The sequence below is a fragment of the Podarcis cretensis genome (genome assembly GCF_951804945.1).
Source record: "Podarcis cretensis genome assembly, chromosome: 4".
Lineage (NCBI taxonomy): Eukaryota > Metazoa > Chordata > Lepidosauria > Squamata > Lacertidae > Podarcis > Podarcis cretensis.
The window spans coordinates 51,433,402-51,456,433 of NC_137173.1; the positions used below are offsets into that span (position 1 = coordinate 51,433,402).

A 23,032-nucleotide genomic window follows, 5' to 3' on the forward strand; every position below is an offset into this window, starting at 1 on the left:
CCTTTCGGCCTCGGTGAAACCAGGCAGCTGCCTCAGCAACAGCCAAAGGATGCAGTCCATTAGTAACTGGCTGAGTTGTAGTTCAGAGGCACACCCCAGAAACCTAAAGATGAAAACTGGCAAATTGCGTTCATTTCTGCTTTGTGCTTGAGTGAAAGACAAGTGGATTTCAAATAAAAATCCTTCAGAAATCCAGAATTTGGTCCCCCTCCCCCAATGAAATCTGTACTTAGATCTGATGTGCCGACAAGGGATGCAAGGTTAATCCCCACATAGTCCTTTCTGCTTTCAGCTCAACATGTGCTCAAGTTTTATCTTATGCCACTCTGCCTATCAAAATGCACAGAAGTGGTATCAACGTGACCGGGAGGGAGGCGGGGGAGGCATGATTTCAAAGACTGTTCACCAGACAGGCCTCTTCCCAGACCAGGTCTCTTCCCAGGTGATCCAGTATGAGTTTATATATCCAGCAAACCCTGTATCTGCAATGTATGTCTGCGCTACTGGTGCCTTAAGCTAGGGCATTAATGATTGGTTGGCTTCTAAATTGTCCAACATTTCTTTAATTGCATTGCTACTTGACAGTGAAGGTACCTTTCTGGAGCACTTGCCAAAGTCCTTTTGGTGAGCCTTAACAACTTGTGTCTGGGATTCCTCAAGTACGGCCTAATCCCTTACATGCCAGCCTGGTCACTTGGGTCTTCTAGGGAGTTACTGTTTGTGGTCCTCCATGTTTCAGAATACATCCTTACCAAAATACTAAGTAATGTATAAAAGAACATTTCTTTAAAAACCCATCACCCAAATGTGGGTGTTTTCTTGCCACCGCTAATGCCAAAGATACCACTTGGACACTGTAGTGTTCAGATTCACAAGGTAGCATCATTGAACAAACACCATGCCCCTTATAGGTTGCATGCATATGTCTAAAAGGACTTACTGACAATTGTAAATTTTTGGTTTGATTTGCTGAAATTAAAATTACCATATATAGTAGCTACAATATGCGTGCTGAAAAACCAGGCTGACTGAGAGTCAAAGTGCCCTGAACACTTAACACTTAAGTGGATCAAGGGTCCCATCTAATGAACAGTCGTCGTCGTCGTCTTCTTCTAACAACAAACAACAACAAATTTATATCCCACTCATCTGACTGTATTGCCTCAGCCACTCTGGGTGGCTTCCAACAAATGAAAACACAGTAAGGCATCAAACATTAAAAACTTCCTCTTTACTATGGTCTGGTTGTGGGGAAGCAGGCTTCCGAAGACCTTGCTGAAAGTCATACCTAAAGCCATTTGGCTTGCTTAGATTCAGAAATCGCTTGCCAGGCCTTTTTATCTCCCTGCACCCTTAGGAAGTTTAAACTAATGAAAACAGAATTTCAGAAGGCCAAGTTCTATACCAGATTGCATATTTTGTCACAAAAAATGAAATGACATGACACTGTGAAATGGCAACTCACCACTTTAAGCTCAACGTCTGTGCAGCTGGATCTTTCCTAGGTCAGTTTGGATGTCATCACTGTCATAGAAACTGGGGGTTGGAACTGTCTAAGGTGGAAGAGGGAGGGCATTTTATAGAAGGTAGCCCCATCAGAATTGTTCCTACCTTGTTAAAACGTTCACTGGGGTGCACGTTGACCTGCCATTTGATGAGCCAACCTGTTCTTTCCTCAAGTGTTCCTTGTGCTAAAAAGCAACCAGCGTTTGAGATTCTGGTAATGACCTGACAGTGAGCAGTAGGACAAGCCATTGCATTTCCAATTTCAATAGGAAACCAATAGCGCTGCACAAGTTCTAACAGAAGAGTGCCATTCAGCGAACAGTTTCCTGGTTTCTACGCTTGTTGGAGAAGCCGGAGTACTGAATTCTGTAATGAATGTACAACCTATACAAACCATCAAGCAGAAAATTCAAGGTAACTGCTACAGACTCACACCACTACAATGGAGCTCCTCCAGGAATGTATTTATTTACATTAAAACACTATTATACAAACTGAAAAAAAGGACATTTTAGAGGGAAGGCATGCCCAAGCAAACAGCCCTCTCACCCACCGCTGTTTTGTTCCACTATATTCAAAATGGGAAATCTATGAATCAGGTCTACTTGGAAAGGAAGAAAAAGAACAAAAACCAACCACCACCCAACCCCCTACGTTTGAACATTTGATGGTCACTGTTAAAGTCACCCCCAAAATACTTAGTTCTTCATTCAAATAAAACTCTTGCCCATTGGTTTTATTTGTAATTTATTTATGTAACACAGTGTAGAAAGCTATCAATTCATAAGCAATGATTCTGTACAATCATCCTGCAGAAATGCTTGTAGGATCCCTGTTAATTTTTCAACCAGCAGGCACTTCCCCCCGCCCCCCTATAAAAGTGCTCACAATTAACAAGGATTCCTTTTATTTTTTAAAAATATGAAAAGATACATGGGAAAGGAAAGTTCATCCCCTTAATGCCTAAGGTGTGCACATAAAACAGGCACAAAGAAACAAACGTGTATTCCCATGATTTCTACATCACTAATACAGCAGAAGCAACAATCTGTACAATAAAATGCAACTGCAGAGGAAAATAATTTCAACTCATCTGGAATACTTTTCTAAAAAAAGAAAGAAGAAAAATTCATCTTGACCTTAAAATGCATAGTGATCAGAAAAAGGAAAACTCAGCAAAGAGAAGCAGCTCAACCCCACGTACACAGAAAGCATCCCCCATCGATTCTTAAAGCATATTTCAATTAGGACTTAATTTCCCCCCTTCACAAATCACAAGAATAATATACAACTGGCTAAAGGAGCTATATGATAAATAATTGGGAAAGAAGCTATTCATGCACTAGTTAAGTACAGCTAAACTTTACAGTACACAAAAAACATTCATTAATAATGTAGTGTAAAGACTGAAATGTAAAGAGAGAGAAGAATACATTACTGATTTTATAATTCAAGTTCAGGCATCTACTTGTGTTACAGCACAGCTGTCAAAAGGCGATAATGAGTAAATAATAAAACAAAGTGTTTGTTCGTTCTTGCTTGTTTCCACATTATTCTCTAACTGAACACCAATGGGCAGTGAAGCAATCATTTTGCTGTCCAACTCATGAGGCTGCTGTGGTGTTCTAGTTCTGCATCTGTTCAAAGAACTTGTAGGTTGGATTCTCGTAGCCATTTTGTTGCATCTTGGACAGGTGGCGTTCCTCTGGTGTCACTGCGGCGTCCACCTAAGGCGGGTAGAAGGAAGACCAGAGTCACGGTCCCACACGGGCAGCACACAACTCTCACGTTGACAGTGTAAATGGAAGAAATAGGGTTGTCCCCCCCCCCACCTCCTGGCCAACTCTTTGAAGCTCCGTGGCTGTAGCTCAGTGGTAAAGCATCTGCTTTGCAAGCAGAATGTCCTGGGTTCAATCCCCAGCATCTCTAGGTAAGGCTGGGAAAGAACACTGCCTGAAACCCTGCCTGTTATCATAGAAAAGAGATGAACCAATTGTCTGACTCAGTATCAAAAATCTTCCTACGTTTCGAAGCCAGCAGACCAGGGTCTCTGCTGAGGATCAGTGTCCTGACAGTTTGCAGGAGCAACCTCTTTCACAAGTCATGTTGAAAGACTCTAGGGGTGTGTGTGTGTGTGGTGAGGAGAGGCAGTAGGTGTGTACACTGACTGTACATACTACGGTCCCCAGTCACAGAATCTCACAGATTAGCAATAGACACCAGTGCTGATGTGTATTCTGATAATACCCTTGGGAGCTACACACTCAGTGCCAGTGTGAAAAGGCAATGTAAGGGAGAACAGGATACTGGACTTCATGGGCTTCTGCCATGATCCAGCAGGAGCTCTTCTTTAGGTTAAATCAGGCATAAGCTAGCTTAGCCCTCCAGATGCTTTGGGACTACAACTCCCATCATGCATAGCTAACAGGACCAGTGGTCAGGGATGATGGGAATTGTAGTCTCAAAACATCTGGAGGGCGAGTTGCCTATGTCTGGGTTATGTTTTGAGGAGTCCTTTGTGTGTGAAGCACACCAAGAGTGTATGCATTCTGCTCACAGGCTTGATGCTGCTGTCCCCTTGCATGTTCACAGATGCAGGAGAAGAGTGGGTTCAAACTCTCTGTTATAAACATATCTTTTTATTTCTAAAAGGATTTATAGACTGCATGTTATAGCTGAACTGAGGTACCTTATCAACTATGTTAGTTTGGTTCACAGAATCACAGAGTTGTAGAGTTGGAAGAGACCACAAGGGTCTTCTGGTCCAACTTCCTGCAGTGCAGGAATCTTTTGCCCAATGTGGGATTTGAACCCACAAACCTGAGATTAAGAGTCTCGTTCATTTGAACTGGATTCCTTAAACTTGTTTTAAAAGGATGGTATTCATATTAAGTGGGATGCGGGTGGCGCTGTGGGTTAAACCACAGAGCCTAGGACTTGCCGACCAGAAGGTCGGTGGTTCGAATCCCCGCGACGGGGTGAGCTCCCGTTGTTTGGTCCCAGCTCCTGCCAACCTAGCAGTTCAAAAGCACGAAGTGCAAGTAGATAAATAGGTACCGCTCCAGTGGGAAAGTAAATGGCATTTCTGTGCACTGCTCTGGTTCTCCAGAAGCAGCTTAGTCATGCTGGTCACATGACCAGCTGTACGCCGGCTCCCTCGGCCAATAAAGCGAGATGAGTGCCGCAACCCCAGAGTTGGTCACGACTGAACCTAATGATCAGGGGTCCCTTTACCTTTATTCATATTAAGTAATAAAACAGCAAAATCACAACAATATAAAATAAAATACAGCAAATGGCCGAAAAGGCACCACCAATTAATTCCTAACATTTAACTTAAGAAAAGTCTAATTTCTATAGTCACTTGCATACGTTCCCACTGGAATAGGCATTCTTGGTGTCCATAAAAAAATGCAGCAGTTATGGTGAAGCACTGCAGAAAATATACTGCTCAAGGGTTAATTTTTATTGCTCACAAAAAATGACATTGCAATCATGTGAAATTCTATCGTCTCAGCAGTCTTCAGATCAGGTGTGGGGAACCTTTGGCCCTCCAGATGCTGCTGAACAACAACTCCCATCATCCCTGGCCGTTGGCCAGCTCCCGGCTGATAAGAACGAGAGTCCAGCAACATATGGAGGGCTAAAGGTTCCCCACAGCTGCTTCAAATGTTCATTAATTAAAAAAAATAAAAAATCCTGCTCTGGGAAAATAATTTCTGCATACTTAGCTCAACTGATACTCTCACTAACTGCTGAAATAGAGCAGGTATCTGTTCTTCTGCTATGTATTCTACGTATGCCTTTATCAGCTTTCTTTTTAAATTTTTAAATAAAAGACCCCTGGATGGTTAAGTCCAGTCAAAGGTGACTATGGGGTTGTGGCACTCATTTCGCTTCAGGCTGAGGGAGCCGGCGTTTGTCCACAGGCAGCTTTCCGGGTCATGTGGCCAGCATGACTCAACCGCTTCTGGCACAACCAGAAATTGTATTCCACCTAAGACAAAAGGCTCCATGTCCCCACTGTCCCCCTGACGCCTGCCCATTTCCACACTAGGAAAATGAGAACAATTCTTACATTTTAAAGAAGGTCCAAAACCTGTCATTGATAGAATGTGCCCCCCCCTTTTAAGCTTTTTCAAGAAGCAGAGGAATGCTCAGCCTAGCTATATTAGCCATTCCAATCCATCAAGTTTTGGGTGTCCTTAGAGAATGTCACAGCTTCCCAGCGCTACGCTCAAATCCCCTACATAAGAATGTGCTCAGCAGCAGCTTGAACAAATCTATATTGACAATCTTCAGCTCTTGTTCTGCCTTACCTATCAGTTCATAATGAAATAATCCATAACACTCTACAGACTTGGTATGGATCGGTCACATTCTGCTTTCAACCCATTAGCTGTAGCTGGGGTTTGAGACTGTCTACAGGCCAATTGCTTGAATTGTTCCCATTTAAACATCCCTTAATGTGTTTTTCCCTGCAGATGCAAAAGTTAGCACGTCACTCAACTGAGTTCTCCAGCATATCCTTGGGACCTAGGAACAGGGACCATGTAAACCACACCCCAAAACTAGTTATGGCTTCATGTTTGTATCTAATGCTGTGAGAGCAAAGTTCCAGTCATGTTACAGGACTGTCCCTTCCTATCCTACCCACTGCAGTGCCCCCCCCCAATTGCTTCAGAGAGTCCCCCCCAGTTCTTTGGAGCAGATTTTCATGGTACATGGATGACCACAGGGAAAAGGAGAGATATAATTTTATAATTACAATTTGAAATCAGACTCACAGTATTATTTCCCCTGCGCCCTACCCCCTCCATAAGCCAAACTGGTTTTGCAACTGGAAAACAGAGCAATCCAGTTGACTTCATAGAAGGGAATAAGCTCTGTTCGTCTGCTATTGTCCATTCGCAAAATAATTATTAGTAACTTTCACTTACCTCCACTACACCATGATGGATAGAGGTATATTGTTTCTTCTTAAGCATCACCAAAGTGATGACAATTACTGTAGCAATGACAACACCTCCCACCATTAGTCCAATGATGGCGCCTTTGTTCGAACCTACATCTTCAGCAAAGAATACCTAAAATAAAATTAAAAAATGGTAAGTTAGTTACTGAGTTAGGCAACTTGTTACTTGTGCATTTTGCACCTTGCCAAACAGAAGAAAAATTCTCTCAACAATCCAATGGTTTCTGAGCAGTGCTCAATAAAATAACTAAACTTTGTTTCCATTTAAGAGGTAAATTAGTATTACGGTTTCTCCTCATGTAACATGGGAGAATAGAATCTGAAACTGCTAGCATCCCATCTGCAGCACATAGAAATGCACATGTGAAGTTGGGATAACCTGCAGCCACAGAGCTGGTATTAGGATGTGGACAGGGAAGTGGGAAAATAAATTTGTTCAGCTTGCATTTTAATATGAACCTACCTAGCTTGCACCTCATGGAACAATACGTAAACCAAACCAAACCCATCTATCCTTCAAAATGCACATTCTCCCCATTTTGTAATGCAGTTCTCCAGCCAGGCAATACATACAAAGAAGCATATATCAGAGCAAACGTAAAGAAAAACAAGTGTGTCTGTGAAAACAACATACAAGACACATTACGTTAGGAGAAACTGCTTGCAAAAATGTGTCTATTAGGAGAAGGGCACACAAACATGCATACCAGTTCTCACCCAGGCTTTGCAAATTGATGTGGAAGCAGGGAGAACTGAACTTAAGATATGGGAACTGAAATGGTTGGCTCCGTCCATCCCTCGCTGCATTGTAGGAGGAACCCAGGTCCGAAGAAGGGAGCTCCCCAGGCCTTCTTCCCACACAGGCTCACAATGAAGAACTCAATCTGGTCACTTTCAAAAGTCACCAAAAGAGACTGAACAAGAATCCAAAAACTTTCTCCTATGTCAGCCTCTTTTCTGGCACTACAGACGTCAACAAGGGCTATTCTCAACTGCCAGACATATCTGAGCAATAGAGTTTTCACTACAGACCCTCGGGATCCTGCCCAAAGGTGAAAAGGTCGTGGATCATTAAGGAAGTTGGTGAGGAAATTTCTACTTCCCAATCTGACAAAACCCTCAACTGTGTGACCATCAATTGTCAATTAGGATGAGGGCCACTCTTGTGGAGCCACAGGCACCTATGACAGTAGAGAAAATCGGATCCAAAGATAAGCCTATAATGTGCTGAGAGTATGCTGAGCTCAGGTACTGAACTGCAAGGTTAACCAGCTTGTCAAAAAACAACAACACAGACCTATCAATGATCATAAGAGATTTAGACCTAGAACAAACTTGGTTGGTCTCCAAGGTGCTACTGGACAAATTTTTATTTTTATTTTATTTATTTCATAAGAGATTTAGGTTTCAGTGCTATTCTTCTACTTACTCCCTACCCTGCACTATGATTAAAACAAAAACAAAACTGGTGTAGAATAGAAACAAAAACACACAGGTTAATTTATTTATATTGAGGGTTGTTACTGAACAGTATTGTGCCTTCAAGAAGAGTGTTTGTTTTTAAAACTGCACAATGCAATTCTGTTTGAATTGCACACACACCCCAGCACAGTCGGGGGAGGAAACAGGTTTAAATTCTCTTTTTAGTGTTGTTCCCCATTGCATACTAGCTCCCATATAATTAAAAGAGAATAAAATAGAAGTAAATGAACTGAAATACACTTTCCCTCCTCTCCCCACGCCTTTTCAAAACAAGTCCTCCCTTAAATGACTCATAAACATGCTAACTCTTGTGAGCCTTGCAGGCTAGCATTTTACACAGGAGAGCTAATGCATTTTGGATTTTTTTTTCTAGCACTGGAATTTTTGATCCCCAGAATCTAAGAGCTGATTATTATTATTATTATTATTATTATTATTATTACACGGAACAATTATCTATCCCTAATTGTAATGTAATGATCAAAGTGCTTCCTTGGTTGTTATAATATATTGGGAAGCCAGAAGGAAGAAAGGACAGCTCTGGATATGGGGAACAGCTCTGGGCAGGTGGAACAAGGAAATCTTTGTGAACTGCCATTTACGGAAGTAAAGCAGCAGCATTTGCTTTTTCTTCCGGCTCCCTAACAAAGGATTTTAGGGAATCCCCCCCTCTTTCCTCCTGCTTTCTTTTGTGTTTCTGGCATTCCCTTCCCCCGTTTCCACTTCTTGCTCAGTTCTTGAGATGTAACAGTGCTCAAAGCTTCTTCTAAATTATACCTTTAGATTGACAAGCCCTGTCTTGAAAGGCCAAATTAGGGATGATGACAACAGACCTGTCCCTTTATATGTGGCCTTGCCCCAGTCACATATAAAGGAGTGGCGTCCCCTGACTTGCAGCTATTTATAAGCAGATGCCCAATGCGTTAAAAGAATATGCACAGTATTTCACTATTGGTGAATGAAAGATCTTGTGGGTTCCGAGGACAAGGATTTCAATAGTCACAGAAATTGGAAACATCCCCAAGCTATTTTCATGAACAAAGTTAGAGTAACATAAAATAAAATTAGTCTTATTGAGAATAGAGCAGGATCCAGTTTAAGGAAAGAGGGCGCACTCACCAGTTTCTGATGATGTACTTCGTATCCTGAATCATGTCTGTATTCTGCATCCATCTTTAGCTCTGCAGTCTCTTCTGTTTTGACATTGGTCAATCCAGAGCCTATATCAGGCCAAAGAGAGAGAGAGAAAAACCAAGCGCCAGTTTTTGATTAGCTCTATGTGTACCCTCCGCCACTGCTGCCAACAATCATGAGTGCAAGACACACATATGAAGAAGCCTCTAATGAAAGTGTGCATGGTGAGATAATGGAAGAAGATGCTACTTTAAAAAAGGGGGTGGGTGGGGAGCAAGAACAAAACCAAGCAACGGCTATTTTTCTACTACTTACTGAGAGAGAAGCAATGCACTTTCATCGATAGCCAAGGGGGAAAGAGATTCGTTAAAGAACAAAGCATGGCGATTGTTTCACAGCCTTGTTCGTGTGCTACTTCCGCACAGGGCAGAAGCATATAGATGTGGGGCAGGGCTGCACTTCCAGTCCCACCCCACCATCAGGCCTTCTTTCAATAACTGCACGTTGTGTAGTTGTCTGCAAAGGAGCTCCTGCTCACATGCAGGGGCTCTGTACAATTAGGGGTCCAAGGTGCCTAAAGACCCTACTCACGAGCTGCAGCAACTGAGTTGTTGAAAGAAGATGATCTGATGCCAAGGGTGGGGCTAGGGCACAGCCCCACTACACAGGCTTATGCCTTATGTGCAAGTCAATCATGACTAGGGGTAGGGTGGCTTGCAAAAAAAGGGGGATATTTATGATGGGCTGGCTGAGTGAGGAAAATGCAGGAGAACCGAGTGGGATGTGGGGGTCTCTGCCAAGACTGGGGCAGCTGGATAGTGAAGATCTTTGCTGTTTTAGTCATGTCCGCGATGAGAACCGCAAGCTCTCTCCACAGCTGTCAGAGCCTCTCTCTGACACTGCCATGGTGCCTATTCCACTGCCTCCCGCACTCTGCCTTCCCCAAAGGGGATGTTCCTCCAGTCCCAGCTGCCTCTCAGGAGGCAGAGCCACTTCCACCATCACCCAGATCTAGGAAGCGCCAAAGGAGAAGGAAACAGAGGGTCCCACCTACTAGGCCTAGTGTGATGGCAGAAATGCTTGCTGCACCAAGTTGTGGCTGCCCCATTTCTAAATACAGGACAGCAACGAGGTGTGTGTCAGTGTCAGATCCACACCCACAGCTTGTTTGAGAACCTGCCCTTGTTGTAGCTGTATTTGTGGCATACACACTGAAGTCTAGATGTGCAAGCAGTTCATATTTTTTAAAAAAAATTGGTCGCATTATCTCAGGTATACTTGCACAAGTCAGCCAAAGGCTGTTTGCTTAACAGAAAGACAACACATATTGCCCTTCACTTCTAAAATGTAGACACCCACTCAAAACTATCTAAGTAAATGGCGAAACAGCAACCATACTGGGATGAGACCTGCAATTCATCTAGCCTAGAATTTCTGCATCTGAAAATTGCCAGCTGTAGTTATTAATAGCACAGGCTACTAATACCAATTTAATTCCTGGCAGATTGCTGCCAGTCTCTGGGCATTCACAGTTTAAGGGACACCCTACTAGTCAATTGAACCAAACATCCTTTTGAATTGTTGTAAAAATTCTCTTTCGAGTTATAGCAAATAATACAAGATCACTGAAAAATATTTCTGCCCCACAAATTATCGAAGAAGTCATTGTGCTATAAAATTGGCATATTTGATAACAGTACTGGAAATTGGCTGAAGTGCATATATGTTCATCTTCCTGAACATTTTAGCTATATGTAATACAATCGTGCATCTAGGACTGAAATTTTTTTCTAAGAAAAGCTTGCATGATTTAAGAGTACAACTTTTTCTGGAAAAGTGTACATCCTTGAGACTGTAAATAGCAGAGCTTCCAAACAAAATTTGGAAGCTAAAAATTTCAGTAAGATTCCTATGAAATCTCTGAAATTTTAATTCTACTCTCTCAAATGCAATCTCCTAGGTCTCTTTCCATAAGGCATACCATGGGCTTGTCACATGGGCAGCTTGTTATGTGCGTATCTCACAAAAAGCAATTAATCATTCCAGACACTGGAATGCCGTATGTTGTTTGCGCATAAAGTGCTTCAGACTTAAGTTATAAAATGGTAGCCAAATATGCAGGCATCTTGCTACTGGCATGCTACTGTGAATTATGGAAACCAGCCAACTTCCATAAATGAAGGTTTGGACAAAGCCCAAGAGGGGAGAAAAACACACACACAGCCCATTTCTCTCTTTGGTATGAATCAGTACAACTGCTAAACATATGTCATGCAAACTCTTCATGGAAACTAGCTATGCCCTAATATGCTTTCATAACCTAGCACTTTTATTTCGGAATGTGAAAAGGATGGCAAACCTGCAAAATATCGCACTTTCCGTTTTATTCTTGCGTGAGGAACCCACTGGTTTTAACACCAGGAAGAATTGATTTGCTGAATTATTTAACTCTAACTGCGTAGCTGCACAGTGAGATCCAGATGCCACAGATTAACTCTGAAGCACACAGATCTAACCTTGGGACCACTGCCCTCTTTGGACATTACATCAGAGTGATTACACTATATTAGAGGGGTTCTTGCTTCTACAAGTGTACTTCCTGTGTAACTAGCACACCAAATGATAATACATTAATTGCATGGCATTTTTTTGTTATCAGCAGTCTCTGGACAACAGGTTAGGGAAGTTGAACTCTTTCCCCACCTTGCAGTGATTCTCACACATCTCCCTCTCAAACTATTTACATTTCAAGGGAAGCCCCTATGGCTCCAATGGAGGTTTCCTTTGAAACAGAAGCTGGAAAATGTCCTTATGTTGACACATCAACCAAATCTTTCTTTCCCTTCCTATTAATAAAATACGATATGAGCCAGATAGATTAAAGGGGTTGCCGCCACTAGCAATCAATTGCAAGAGAGCAGCAATTTCAGAATTTTTACTATAAAAGCATTAATTAGCCGGGTTTTTGTGAGGAAGGCCTGTGAACTTAATGTGACTGTGGCTGCTGGACTTAATCTGAAACCACATTTTGAAGCAAGAATTGGAATGGTTTTGGATTATTCTCTTTGCAAGTGGCACTGAGTTAACTGCAATGTGCTCATTCCCATTATGCTAAATCTGCAGGAACCTCTGGTAGAATGACTAGTGTGGCCAGATGCAGAAGACAAACAGGGCTCCTGTACCTTTAATAAGTCATATGGAGGGGGATTTCAGCAGGTGTAGCTGGTCATGTAAGCTATACCAGCTGAAATTCCTTTGTTAAGGTGCAGAAGACCTGTCCTCTTCATAGTATTGGGCCACCTCAAGGATTACTACAGAGTCATGAACTGTACTGTGCTTGCAAGCATACATTTTCATAGCACTGGTTTGCAGGACAAAAATAATAATCCAGCAGTAATTAAGTTAAAATTCATAATGTACAGGAGACCTTTGGGTAGGAAAACACAGTATCAAAACAGCCCACTATCATCTACAAGGCAAGGCATTTCTTTCTGCTAGACAGATGACTGTATGGATGCTATGTCATAATGTTCTATTTCTTCGCACACAAAACTTTGGGGAAAGAGAGAGACAAGAATAGATTCCTTTGACATATGTGATGATGACTAAAGGCAAGAAGTGGGTGCAGAGGCAAAAGCATAATCACTAAGCTGCATTTTAGATAGGCAACAGTAGCATCAATTGTTTTTCCACGTGTGTAGTGTCATCAATTGAATAGGCAAGTAACTCAGGCATTCTGTGATTTATCAGGTTCTATTTAGAAAGGCTAATAAGCTACTTCTGTTCTAGAGTGATGTAATTTTGGTGATAAGCAAGACTTGGTCTTTGTGATAAAAACAAGGCCTGGCAAGTCATGTAACCAGACAACTGAGTAGACAGAGATTCCCTGTCTCCTAAGGATGCCATTACATTTAATGAAGCCTTTCTGAGCACTCCGGTGCAGTACAGGTGACAGTGAGCTACAAACCAGAAATATGATGTGTCATTGCACAAGTAATGAGAGAAAACACTGAGCAGAGAGCTGCAAATTGATTGCCCTTTTGACAGACGGAGGCTAATCTTTGGAGTGTGCTTATTTAGACTTTAGCATTGTACATTAATTTGTTGTTGCTTCCGAAGTCTGGGAAAACAACTGGTGACATTTCTTTTGCTTATGGTCCTAACAACAACAACAACAAAATGTGATTCCGTACAGATGTCTGGGGAAAGGCATGGTACATATAATTGAACTTGCCATTTCATAGTGTCTTGTGAGTGAATGTGTTGTTCTAGCATTAATTCAATACAAAAGAAACTCCTCTGCGCCCTATGTTACATGGTACAGAATATCTACCACCCACTAATTCCCTAGACACACTCACTAGTGCAGATTACAGTCTCCATTACTCACAAGAATAAAGGGCGAGGCGTCATTTGCATGTTAGGTAAAGGTAAAGGGACCCCTAACCATTAGGTCCAGTCGTGGCTGACTCTGGGGTTGCGGCGCTCATCTCGCTTTATTGGCCGAGGTAGCCAGTGTGCAGCTTCCTGGTCATGTGGCCAGCATGACTAAGCTGCTTCTGGCAAACCAGAGCAGCGCACGGAAACGCCGTTTACCTTCCCGCCCGAGCGGTACCTATTTATCTACTTGCACTCTGACGTGCTTTCAAACTGCTAGGATGGCAGGAGCAGGGACCGAGCAACGGAAGCTCACCCTGTTGTGGGGATTCGAACCGACGACCTTCTGATCGGCAAGTCCTAGGCCCTGTGGTTTATTTTTTTAAGGATCTTTTTTTTTTTTAATTAAAAATTTTTCCATGAAAAACTCCAGTCATATCAATTTACACATCACATATTTTAGCTTATCGGACCTCCCACAACTTCTCTGACAATCATTCGTAGTTCGAATCCTATCTTCACATTCCTTAATTTTAATATTGCCATTAAACACTATATTTCTGACCTTATTTGCTTTCTAACAATATTCCTTGTATTTTCACAAAGCTTCTTTAAAGCACAATAGCGTTGTACAGTCCTCACATACAGTTTTCAAATACTCCGTAAATTTTCCCCAGTCCTCAAAAAAACCTGTGATCCTTTTGGAATCTGATTTTCCCAGTTAATTTATCCAGTTCTGCATAGTCTGTTAATTTTGTCCTCCATTCTTCCAAAGTCGGTACTTCTTCTTGTTTCCATTTTTGGGCCAACAGTGTTCTTGCTGCGGTGATTGCATACTGAAAAAGTTTACAGTCTCTCCTATTTATGTCCATTCTTGTTATTCCCAGCAGAAAGGTTTCTGGTTTCTTAACAAAGCTATATTTTAGCATTTTCTTTAGTTCATTATATATCATCTCCCAGAACCCCCTTACTTTCTTACAATCCCACCACATATGCATGAATGTACCTTCTTTCTCCTTACATCTCCAACATTTGTTACAAGTTTTGTACATTTTTGCTAATTTTACTGGTGTCATATACCACCTATATACCATCTTCATAACATTTTCTTTCAATGTGACACATGCTGTAAACTTCAGGTTTTCATTCCATATTCTTTGCCAATCATCCCTAGGCCCTGTGGTTTAACCCACAGCGCCACCTGCATCCCTTCATTTGCATGTTACGACAAGCCAAATTTAGCAAGAACAAGCAATCATGTGGGAACCCAGATCGAAAACAAGTCCTGCATGTGCCACAGTACCCAGATCTCAGCCACGATCTAGTTTAGCATTATGGCCAAACGTGGATTCAGGGTTATTCTCCCCCAAACAGACCATGAACAAACCTTGGTTATTTGCTTGCTTGATCTTGCTAAGCTATGGCTTGGGCTTAGTGTAATGTGCAAACTGGGCTTGCTGATGAGAATAACTATTATATGCACTCTGAACATGCATACTAGATTGGGGCATTACAGATACTTGTATTTCTACCAGCCAGCAAGGTTACTGTAATGGCTATATCTAGAAACCTGTCTAGACATTGTTAAAGCACTTCTGAAGGAGAATGCATTCATTATCTTTGTTAGAAGTCATTGGGCTCGCCCTCCCCCCCACCATTCTGAACTAAATATACTGCAATGAAGCCCCCAAAATTAAAAGTTACCATTGCCTGGCTCTTTACCTAGAGCTCATATATTTGATGACTTTAACATTTTCAATTCCCAAAACAAAGTATTTATTTTTCATGCAGAAAGATATATCACACAACACACACACACTTTGAATGCCCCCATGGCACTGCCTGATGTTCAATTTACAAGGAAAATATATATAAATGGGAAAAGGAGTTCACAAATCATCTAACCGCTTCTCTTTTAATTCCAGCATATTCTTGGAATAAATTATTATTTTATGGCTCAGGCAGACATGTTTCAGCAAAATGACCTCATTCAAGAGTTGGCAGGAAGTTACTGAGTTCTAAATCATGTCTATGAGAAGACGCAGGAGCTCAGCAGAGGAGTATTACAAAGAAAAGGTGATTCATTCAGCTGAAGCCAAAGATGAACATGCAGGGCAAACACAGGTTAGGTAAAAGCCATGCAAATTATATACCTGGTCGTGTGGTGAGTCCTCTGTCTGCAGCTGGGCGGGCATCAACTGGCTCAACTGGGCACGTGCAGCCAAGAAATAAACAAATAGGAAAGAAAAAGAGCAAATAAAAAAATAAAAATAAACAAAAGCTTCCAAAATAAGTTGCCTTTGGTTTTGCCTGGGACAGTGCAGGAAAGTTATATGCCATAAACAAAGTAACATAAGCCAACAGTTGGAAAAGATCTGCTTTAAATTAATCTTGGAAATGAAAGTAAAGGGACAGGAACTATCACGTCCATCCATTTCTGGTTACTTTACATATCACAAACCACAAACAGAGTCTAATGTTCTCCATCTATTGGAGAAGAAGAAAGTCTTCTTCAGTCCTTGAAAACTCCACCTACCTTTTGCTTAGAACTCTGTAACATAAATATCACGCAAAAACGGCTGCTTCTCATCTCTTAACCCCGTCCTTCCCCTTCCTCTTTAGAAGAATGGTTACATTTTAAACACCACTGAACACTATAACTTTAAAGGCAAGTTATGCGGCAGTCTGGCTTCTCTCAAAATAACTGAGGGAAACTTAGGGGATAAACATTTATCTCTTATATAGTCACAGCGTTTTGTGTCTTAAAAAAGGAGATGAAAAGGACAGGGAACTTCTGAATTGTAGAAATGCTTTATTCTTTAATATTAAGTGCATGTTCCCTGAAAAAAGCTTTGAGGAATTGAGTGACAAATGGAAGAGACTAATTCTGCAGAAGCACATCGCTCTCTAATATGGTACAAAACTTCACCTGAAAGTCTCCAGAAAGTGGAATATAAATACTGACAGATGACAGAATGCAGGACTCTAGCTGCTGATGCAGAAAGCCATGAGTCTGAGCGTATCTGAACATCAACCATAACTTTGCCAGCAATACCTTCTGTACACCATCTATGAGCCAAGGTATTGTAATAGGGATTCTCATTGTTGGCTGCATCTTACTACTGAATCTCTCTTTCCTGGATTTTTTTCCTGACTGTGTTTTGAATGAGAATAAGACTCTTTATTTAACTAGGCACTGAGTAAAGTTTTTGAAATAGAGAATTTAAATTAATTTCACTAAGTTTCTTAAACGTTATTTCGAAAAGCAGGTTGTTATCCAGTTTAGGTATAGCATATTCATTCAAATAAATACACAAAACTGGGTGGGGTGGGGAACGACACACAACAACACATGGAAGAATCATATTTCAAAACAAATATCACCACCACTTTGAATGCCATGTTGGAAGGAAAGCCGCTTATCCAATGAACATATCCAAGTACAAAAGGTATTGCCAACACAGATCTTTGTATGCTAGGTATTGTAACTAGATTTTCTAAAATAATGATCCTCCTGAAAAGCCACAACCCTCTGACATGAATAAGACAATCTGCATGGATTTCCTCACACCCCCTCACAACATGCTACGCAGTGATTTATGTTTGTGGAAGCAGGTGGACTTACCAGCTAACCTGTCACACACTCATTCAATCCAAGCAGAACACCCCACAGCTGCATAATGAGAAAAACTCAAAAACATGATACTCCTTGTCCCTTTTCCATGCTAGAGGAGACACAGTCTCTCAAACCGACATATGCAGGAGCCAGAAATGCTGAAGGAATGCTAAGCTTCCATTAGTAGAATGCAGTGAAGGCTATTTCATAAACAGCACAGAGTCAAAGCCCAGGTTGCCTTATAGTGTACACTAAGGATAGATCTGCAGCCAACCAGCCCTTGGTGACTGCATCTACCATATTTTTCACACCATAGGACGCACCAGACAATAGGGCGCACCTTGTTTTAGTGGGGGAAGAACAAGAAAAAAAAATTCTCTCCTTCTCTGCCCAGCGCCCCTTCAGCGAAGCGGCAGGAGGCGCTGCGCAGAGAGGGGGAGAATTTCCCCCCTCTTGTTTTCCCCCTCTAAAACAAGGTGCCGTTTAAGGTGCGTTCAGACGCCTTCAGGCGGCTACCTTGGAAGCCTGGAGAGCGAGAGGGGTCGGTGCGCACCACCAGCCCCAAAGAGCAGGTCGGGGAGCAGCGCAAAGGTGCGCGGCTATAGAGGCTCCTGCCATAGCTGCATGTCACCTCTACAGCTGGGAGAGGGTCGCGGGGGGCTTCTTTAGCCCCGTGCGCGCTCTCCCGGCTGGAGAGATGGCGCGCGGCTAAAGAGGCTGCTGCAATTGCTGCGTGTCACCTCTCCAGCTGGGAGAGGGTAAGCGGGGCTTCTTTAGCCCTGCGCGCGCTCTCCCAGCGGGAGAGGTGGCGCACGGCTATAGAGGCTGCTGCCATAGCCGCGCGTCACCTCTCCATCCGGGAGAGGGTCGCGGGGCTATGCTGTCTTCGCTCCATAGGACGCACACACATTCCCCCTTCATTTTTGAAGGGGAAAAAGTGCATCCTATGGTGCGAAAAATATGGTATGTTTTATTATAGACAGACTAATTTACATTTTATTGCACCTTTCCTCCGAGAAGCTCAAGGTGGCATACATAACTCATCTTCCACATTTTATCCTCATGGAAACCCTGTAAGGCAGGTGAGTCTGAGAGGCAGTGACTTGCCCAAGGTCAGCCAGTAAGTTTCATGGCAAAGTGGGTTTCCCAGGTCCTAGTCTGACACTCTAATATACTGCACTGGCACTCAGGGATACTCTATACAATACTATTCATTCAAGCATATGTTGGTCGCATTCAAACTTCACATTTTTAGCTAGGTGTTCACTTAAAGCATCTTAATGTGTACCTCTGAAAACAAAACAAAACAAAACAAAACAGTGAAGTTGCTGCAAGTTCTGCATTTATGACACTTATTTATTCAGGCAGCAAAACCACATTTGTGTATTGCATTAAGAGGACCAAACGAAGGTTTTCTCTTGAATGTGCAAAGGTAACCTCTGTTGCACTGCTGAATGCACACCAATGAAGTGGAAAGGTAAAACAGGGGCAGCTGTCAGGAAAGCAGAGGAAGAAAAGGGCCCTCTAGACTAAGTTAGAAAGTTTTTGGATACAATCCGCATCTCTTAAATATTCTTTAAGTGGGGGTGGCGAGCTATTTTTCCTATTGAGCTTTACCAGGCAAATGCAATGTGAAGCCACAGGTTTCTAATATCAAGTTTATGTACCCAGGCTTGCCAGTATGTGCCCTTAAGTCTGTTAGATCAAAAAATGAATATAACTCACGAATTCAGCACAATCCACAATAAAATAAATGGGAGTTTCTCACTGCACAGCTGATCTGTCACGCAATGCCTATTTTCACTGGTTGTTCTGAAGGAGAATCTCCCAACTGACTGTGCTACTTTTTATTTTTTTTATTGTTGTGTAGTGTTGAGCTGTATCCAGCAAAGTCCTCCTGGTTGCACAAGAACTTCTACTAGTGCTATTGAGCAGATTTTTTTTTTTTGGGGGGGGGTTGCCAGGAGAAGGGAGGGAAAGTTCACAATAGCATAAACCATTTCACTTCCTTTCTACACTGTATTACAATTTTCAAGAAGTGCCAAATTTCTGTAACTGATGTCATTTTTGCATGCTTTATAATACATAAAGGAACTGCATATGAAGTTTTTAAATGTCACAGTAAGGCAATCATCAACCTTCTATGCCATCATTAATCCAGAAGTTACCTGTGAGTCTCACTAGCAACAAATAAATCAAATACAGTATAGTGCCATATATTCTTATATATGTTGCTTTGGGGAATAACAAAAAAGACATAACAGGTTAAAACAAAATAAAAAAATTCCTTCCAGTAGCACCTTAAAGACCAACTAAGTTAGTTCTTGGTATGAGCTTTCGTGTGCATGCACACTTCTTCAGTATATGTATCTGAATAACATGTATGGAATAACAGGTTAACACATTTTCCCCAGATTAATCTTGCAGATCTTTCTGATGTACACATTTTACTTGGATGAATTCCTTTTGACACTTAAAAACAAGAAGACTGCCTTTTAAAAAAAGGATTCTGATATGGCTAGACCCAAATAAAAGCTGACTTTCCAGAAAATTGATTATTATTAAGTTTATCCATTTATCAACTTTACCTGTTACTTTACACAGAGGAAACTGTACATATGGCAAGTTCAACAAAGACCACAATGCTTTCCTAGCTATTTGGGAGGGGGGAATCTTTGGAGGAATATAACAGTATTGATCACTTATCAAAGAATCTTTAAGAGCAGTAGTTTTGAAATAAGACTACTGATAATGACCTTGTTAGATGTAACAAATTCCCAACATTCTACTTCCACAGAGTCTCCAAGGCAGTAGCTCTCACTCATTAACAGCTCAAAGCACCCCTTTTAATTAGACATTATTATTTTGACTTGCTTCCAATTCCTACAAGTTCGCCACATTAATTTTTTAGTGGGGGCAGACATCTCACTTAAATTTTGACAGCTTCTCTGTTTCAAGGCAGTACGTGAACTTCTGAATCTCAATGCATTTGCAGTCTATCAAAAGTAAAAGAAAGGCAAGTGCTTCTGGCAGACCTTTCACCACTCAGAATGAACCATTCTTTGTTTTCGTCAGCGAGGCCAAGACCTACTCATAATACATCCATCTACAATCCCACACCATCTCCATCCAAGAAACTCTTAAGTCATCTTACATTACCTTCGTTTTCAGTGTTGGCTGGGACTGAATCGACTGCAAAGGGGTGCCATGGCTGAAAGTCATCTAGGCTGATTTCCCCATCGACTGGAAGGAGTTCAACTGTTGTTTTAGTCTCTGTCAAGGAAGGCATGAGGGCATCATTTCCATAGCTGATTCTGGGCTCACTGATCATATTTGCCAAGATATCATCTGAGTAGTTTTGCACTTTTTGAAGCAGTTCATCTGGAGGAAAAAGAAACGAGAAACCAGCAATACACTTCAGGCGACTCTAAGCACTCACTTGGCCCTAACTGGTAAATTATCACAATTGGGAGAATGCAGAAATGGTTTTAAACTTAGTTTGCAAAACAGAAACAGAGAGGCTGATGACCACAGCATCGTTGGAGGTAGGGAGGGAAAGAGAGAAAGACAAAGAACATATTTGTGGTACCTTGCAGTAAAGCTGCAGAGCAGTAGAGAGAAAGGAAACATGATTATTCCATTGGCTCTGCTGAGACTCCAGTCAACACAGATGGCCTTTTGATGAAGCAGGGCGAAGCATACTGCATAGGTGGCAGATCTAGACTCCTCCACTTCCACCCTTACTTGCAGGTCTCCATTTTGAAAAACCACACTGTTACAACTTCAGCATAATTTTCAAATGGGAGACTCTGCAAGATCCTTTACTCCAAATTCAGCAATTTACAGTACAGTCCTATGCATGTCTGCCTATCCAACAGTACATCTCACTGAATTCCCAGGTGAGGAGGATATCTTATACACATGTACCAGGGAGTAAGCCCCATTGAACATAGTAGAGTTTGCTTCTAAGTAGACATTCATAAGACTGAATTGCTAGAAGCTATTCTGAAGTTATCTGAGAATGGGAGGCCTGAGATTTTATTTGGTAGCCGTTTGCTAATGCCTGTTGAGAGGCAGGAGCAGTGTGCACATTTTCCACCCCCTGTACTGATAATGTCAGTCAGTTCTGGATATTCCCACTTCCAGTGAGTGCAGGCTACCAATTACAACATGAAAGCATAAAATTCATTCATTAGTGCCAGTTTATTGGTGGATTAAAAAAACAAAACATCCTCACCTTTAGGAAGTGTTTTGAGACAGCCCCTGAAATGTTAATTGCTAGTACTGGCATACTTTTAAAATACTGAAGCTCTGAAATGGAATCTGAAGCCATCTCATTTTCCCTGAGTTCTCTGCTCCCTCAGAGGGAGAAAAAAAGAAATCTCTCTCTACTGGAGAGTCCCAGCTGGAGTTCTGTCTCTCTGAAATAAGGCAGCCATACATTGGGAGGTCTTCTTGGAAATCCCTGCTCTTAAGAGCAAGGAGGGCAAGAGGGCATGGAGCCCAGCTGGGAGGGCAGGGGCAGGGCATTTTGCCCATAGCAGCAAAATGTACTAGGCAGGCCCCCCAGTAGCATCCCTCCCCAAAACTGACCTAGCTGCAACCATACCATCAGGCAACTGTTTCCAACTCAGCTGGTCTTTGTAAGAGCTATAGCTTTAAGCACTGGTGCTTTTTAGCATGCTTCCCCCCTCCACCCCCCACTCTTTGTTGCTTTGTGTTCCATGTCTTTCAGATTGTAAGCCTGAGGCCAGAGACTGTCTTATTATTGATTTTTGCAAGCTGCTCAGAGAGCCTTCTCAGTTGAAGAGTGGGGTGAAAATATTTTACATAACTAAATGAAATGTGTACAAGCATTGGACCCTGCAATAATTCACTTTTGGTTAATGAAGCTATGCTTGCGGTTCTGTGCATTCCTATTTCCTCATCACCTTTAAATATGCAAACTTACATAGGGAGGAATTCAATGATGCAATATTATGTTCGTTTCATTAGTGCAAGCATTTCAGCTTGACAGATGAACAATCTCTCCCCCCCCTCCTCCCCCCATGCTGTTCTGGGGTTCTCCCAACACTCTGGAGCCAAATTGGGGGAGGCATTTTTTGGGGGTGAGGAGGGCCAAAAGTCCTGTTGAACTAGCAGGGCGCATTGGACTGGCACCTGGTAGCACAAACTGTTTATCTGAATCTGAGCCAAACATACACACATCTCTCTCTCTCTCTCTCTCTCTCTCTCACACACACACACACACACACACACAGAGAGAGAGAGAGAGAGAGAGAGAGAGAGAGAGAGAGAGATAGCCTCCTCTCCAACTTCTGGATTCTATTACTTTCCTGATTTCCACTGCGAAACTACAGTGCAGATAGTATATCCACAGGGCAAACATCTATCAACGAGCAAATGATATTAAGTCAGCTGTGTGGATTGCCAGTCACAAGCGTGACCCAATATGAACCATAGCATGTGTTGGCTCGATGCGCTGTGATTATCACAGGCATTGACAAAGACAGACATATCCTCCTGGGCAACTCACTTGTCTCTGCATTATCCAGCTTTGTTGCAAGGAACACATGGAAGGATCACATTTCTCACTGGCATCCAGTGACCCCAGGGCTGGCCCAAACCAGCAGCACACATTCACATTTAGCATCAATGCCAGCGCTCCCTTCATTTTCTAAATTGGGATAGATGCTGCACTACGTGCACGCCTAGCTAGCTGGGATATCACTGTAACATTTCATTATGTAGGTAGCTAAGCAGTGAAAAGGGATACAGGAAGAAGCTGAAAAATAAATCCTGTCAGCAAGAACACCCAAGGAATGGATTGTTTTATAATCCATTTAGTGATAAGCTGAAATGAGCAGAAATTATTTGAACTACGCCATAATTAAGTTCTTGGTGCTTTCTTGGCTGCACATGCTTCTGACTATTATATTTCA

General features: G+C 42.1%; 1 protein-coding gene and 1 long non-coding RNA gene across 5 annotated transcripts in view; one reads left to right on the top strand and one right to left on the bottom strand.

Annotated features, from left to right (window-relative positions):
- Window positions 1-1,955: 1,955 nt before the first annotated feature.
- Window positions 1,956-23,032, bottom strand: part of APP (amyloid beta precursor protein) — a 142,260-nt gene continuing 121,183 nt past the window's right edge. For 2 of the 4 annotated variants that reach the window (XM_079972044.1, XM_079972042.1), the window contains 5 exons: window positions 20,250-20,471; window positions 15,628-15,681; window positions 9,083-9,183; window positions 6,447-6,593; window positions 1,956-3,233 (listed from right to left, as the gene is read on the bottom strand). In XM_079972044.1, coding sequence (XP_079828170.1) covers window positions 3,132-3,233; window positions 6,447-6,593; window positions 9,083-9,183; window positions 15,628-15,681; window positions 20,250-20,471 — 626 coding nt within the window. In that variant the 3' untranslated portion in view covers window positions 1,956-3,131. The remainder of the gene's footprint in view (window positions 3,234-6,446; window positions 6,594-9,082; window positions 9,184-15,627; window positions 15,682-20,249; window positions 20,472-23,032) is intronic. The other 2 variants (XM_079972045.1, XM_079972043.1) reach the window with 1 other exon arrangement.
- LOC307213867 lies at window positions 19,219-19,789 on the top strand. Its single transcript, XR_013837758.1, has 2 exons — window positions 19,219-19,354; window positions 19,486-19,789. It is a non-coding gene; the product is annotated as an uncharacterized lncRNA (long non-coding RNA).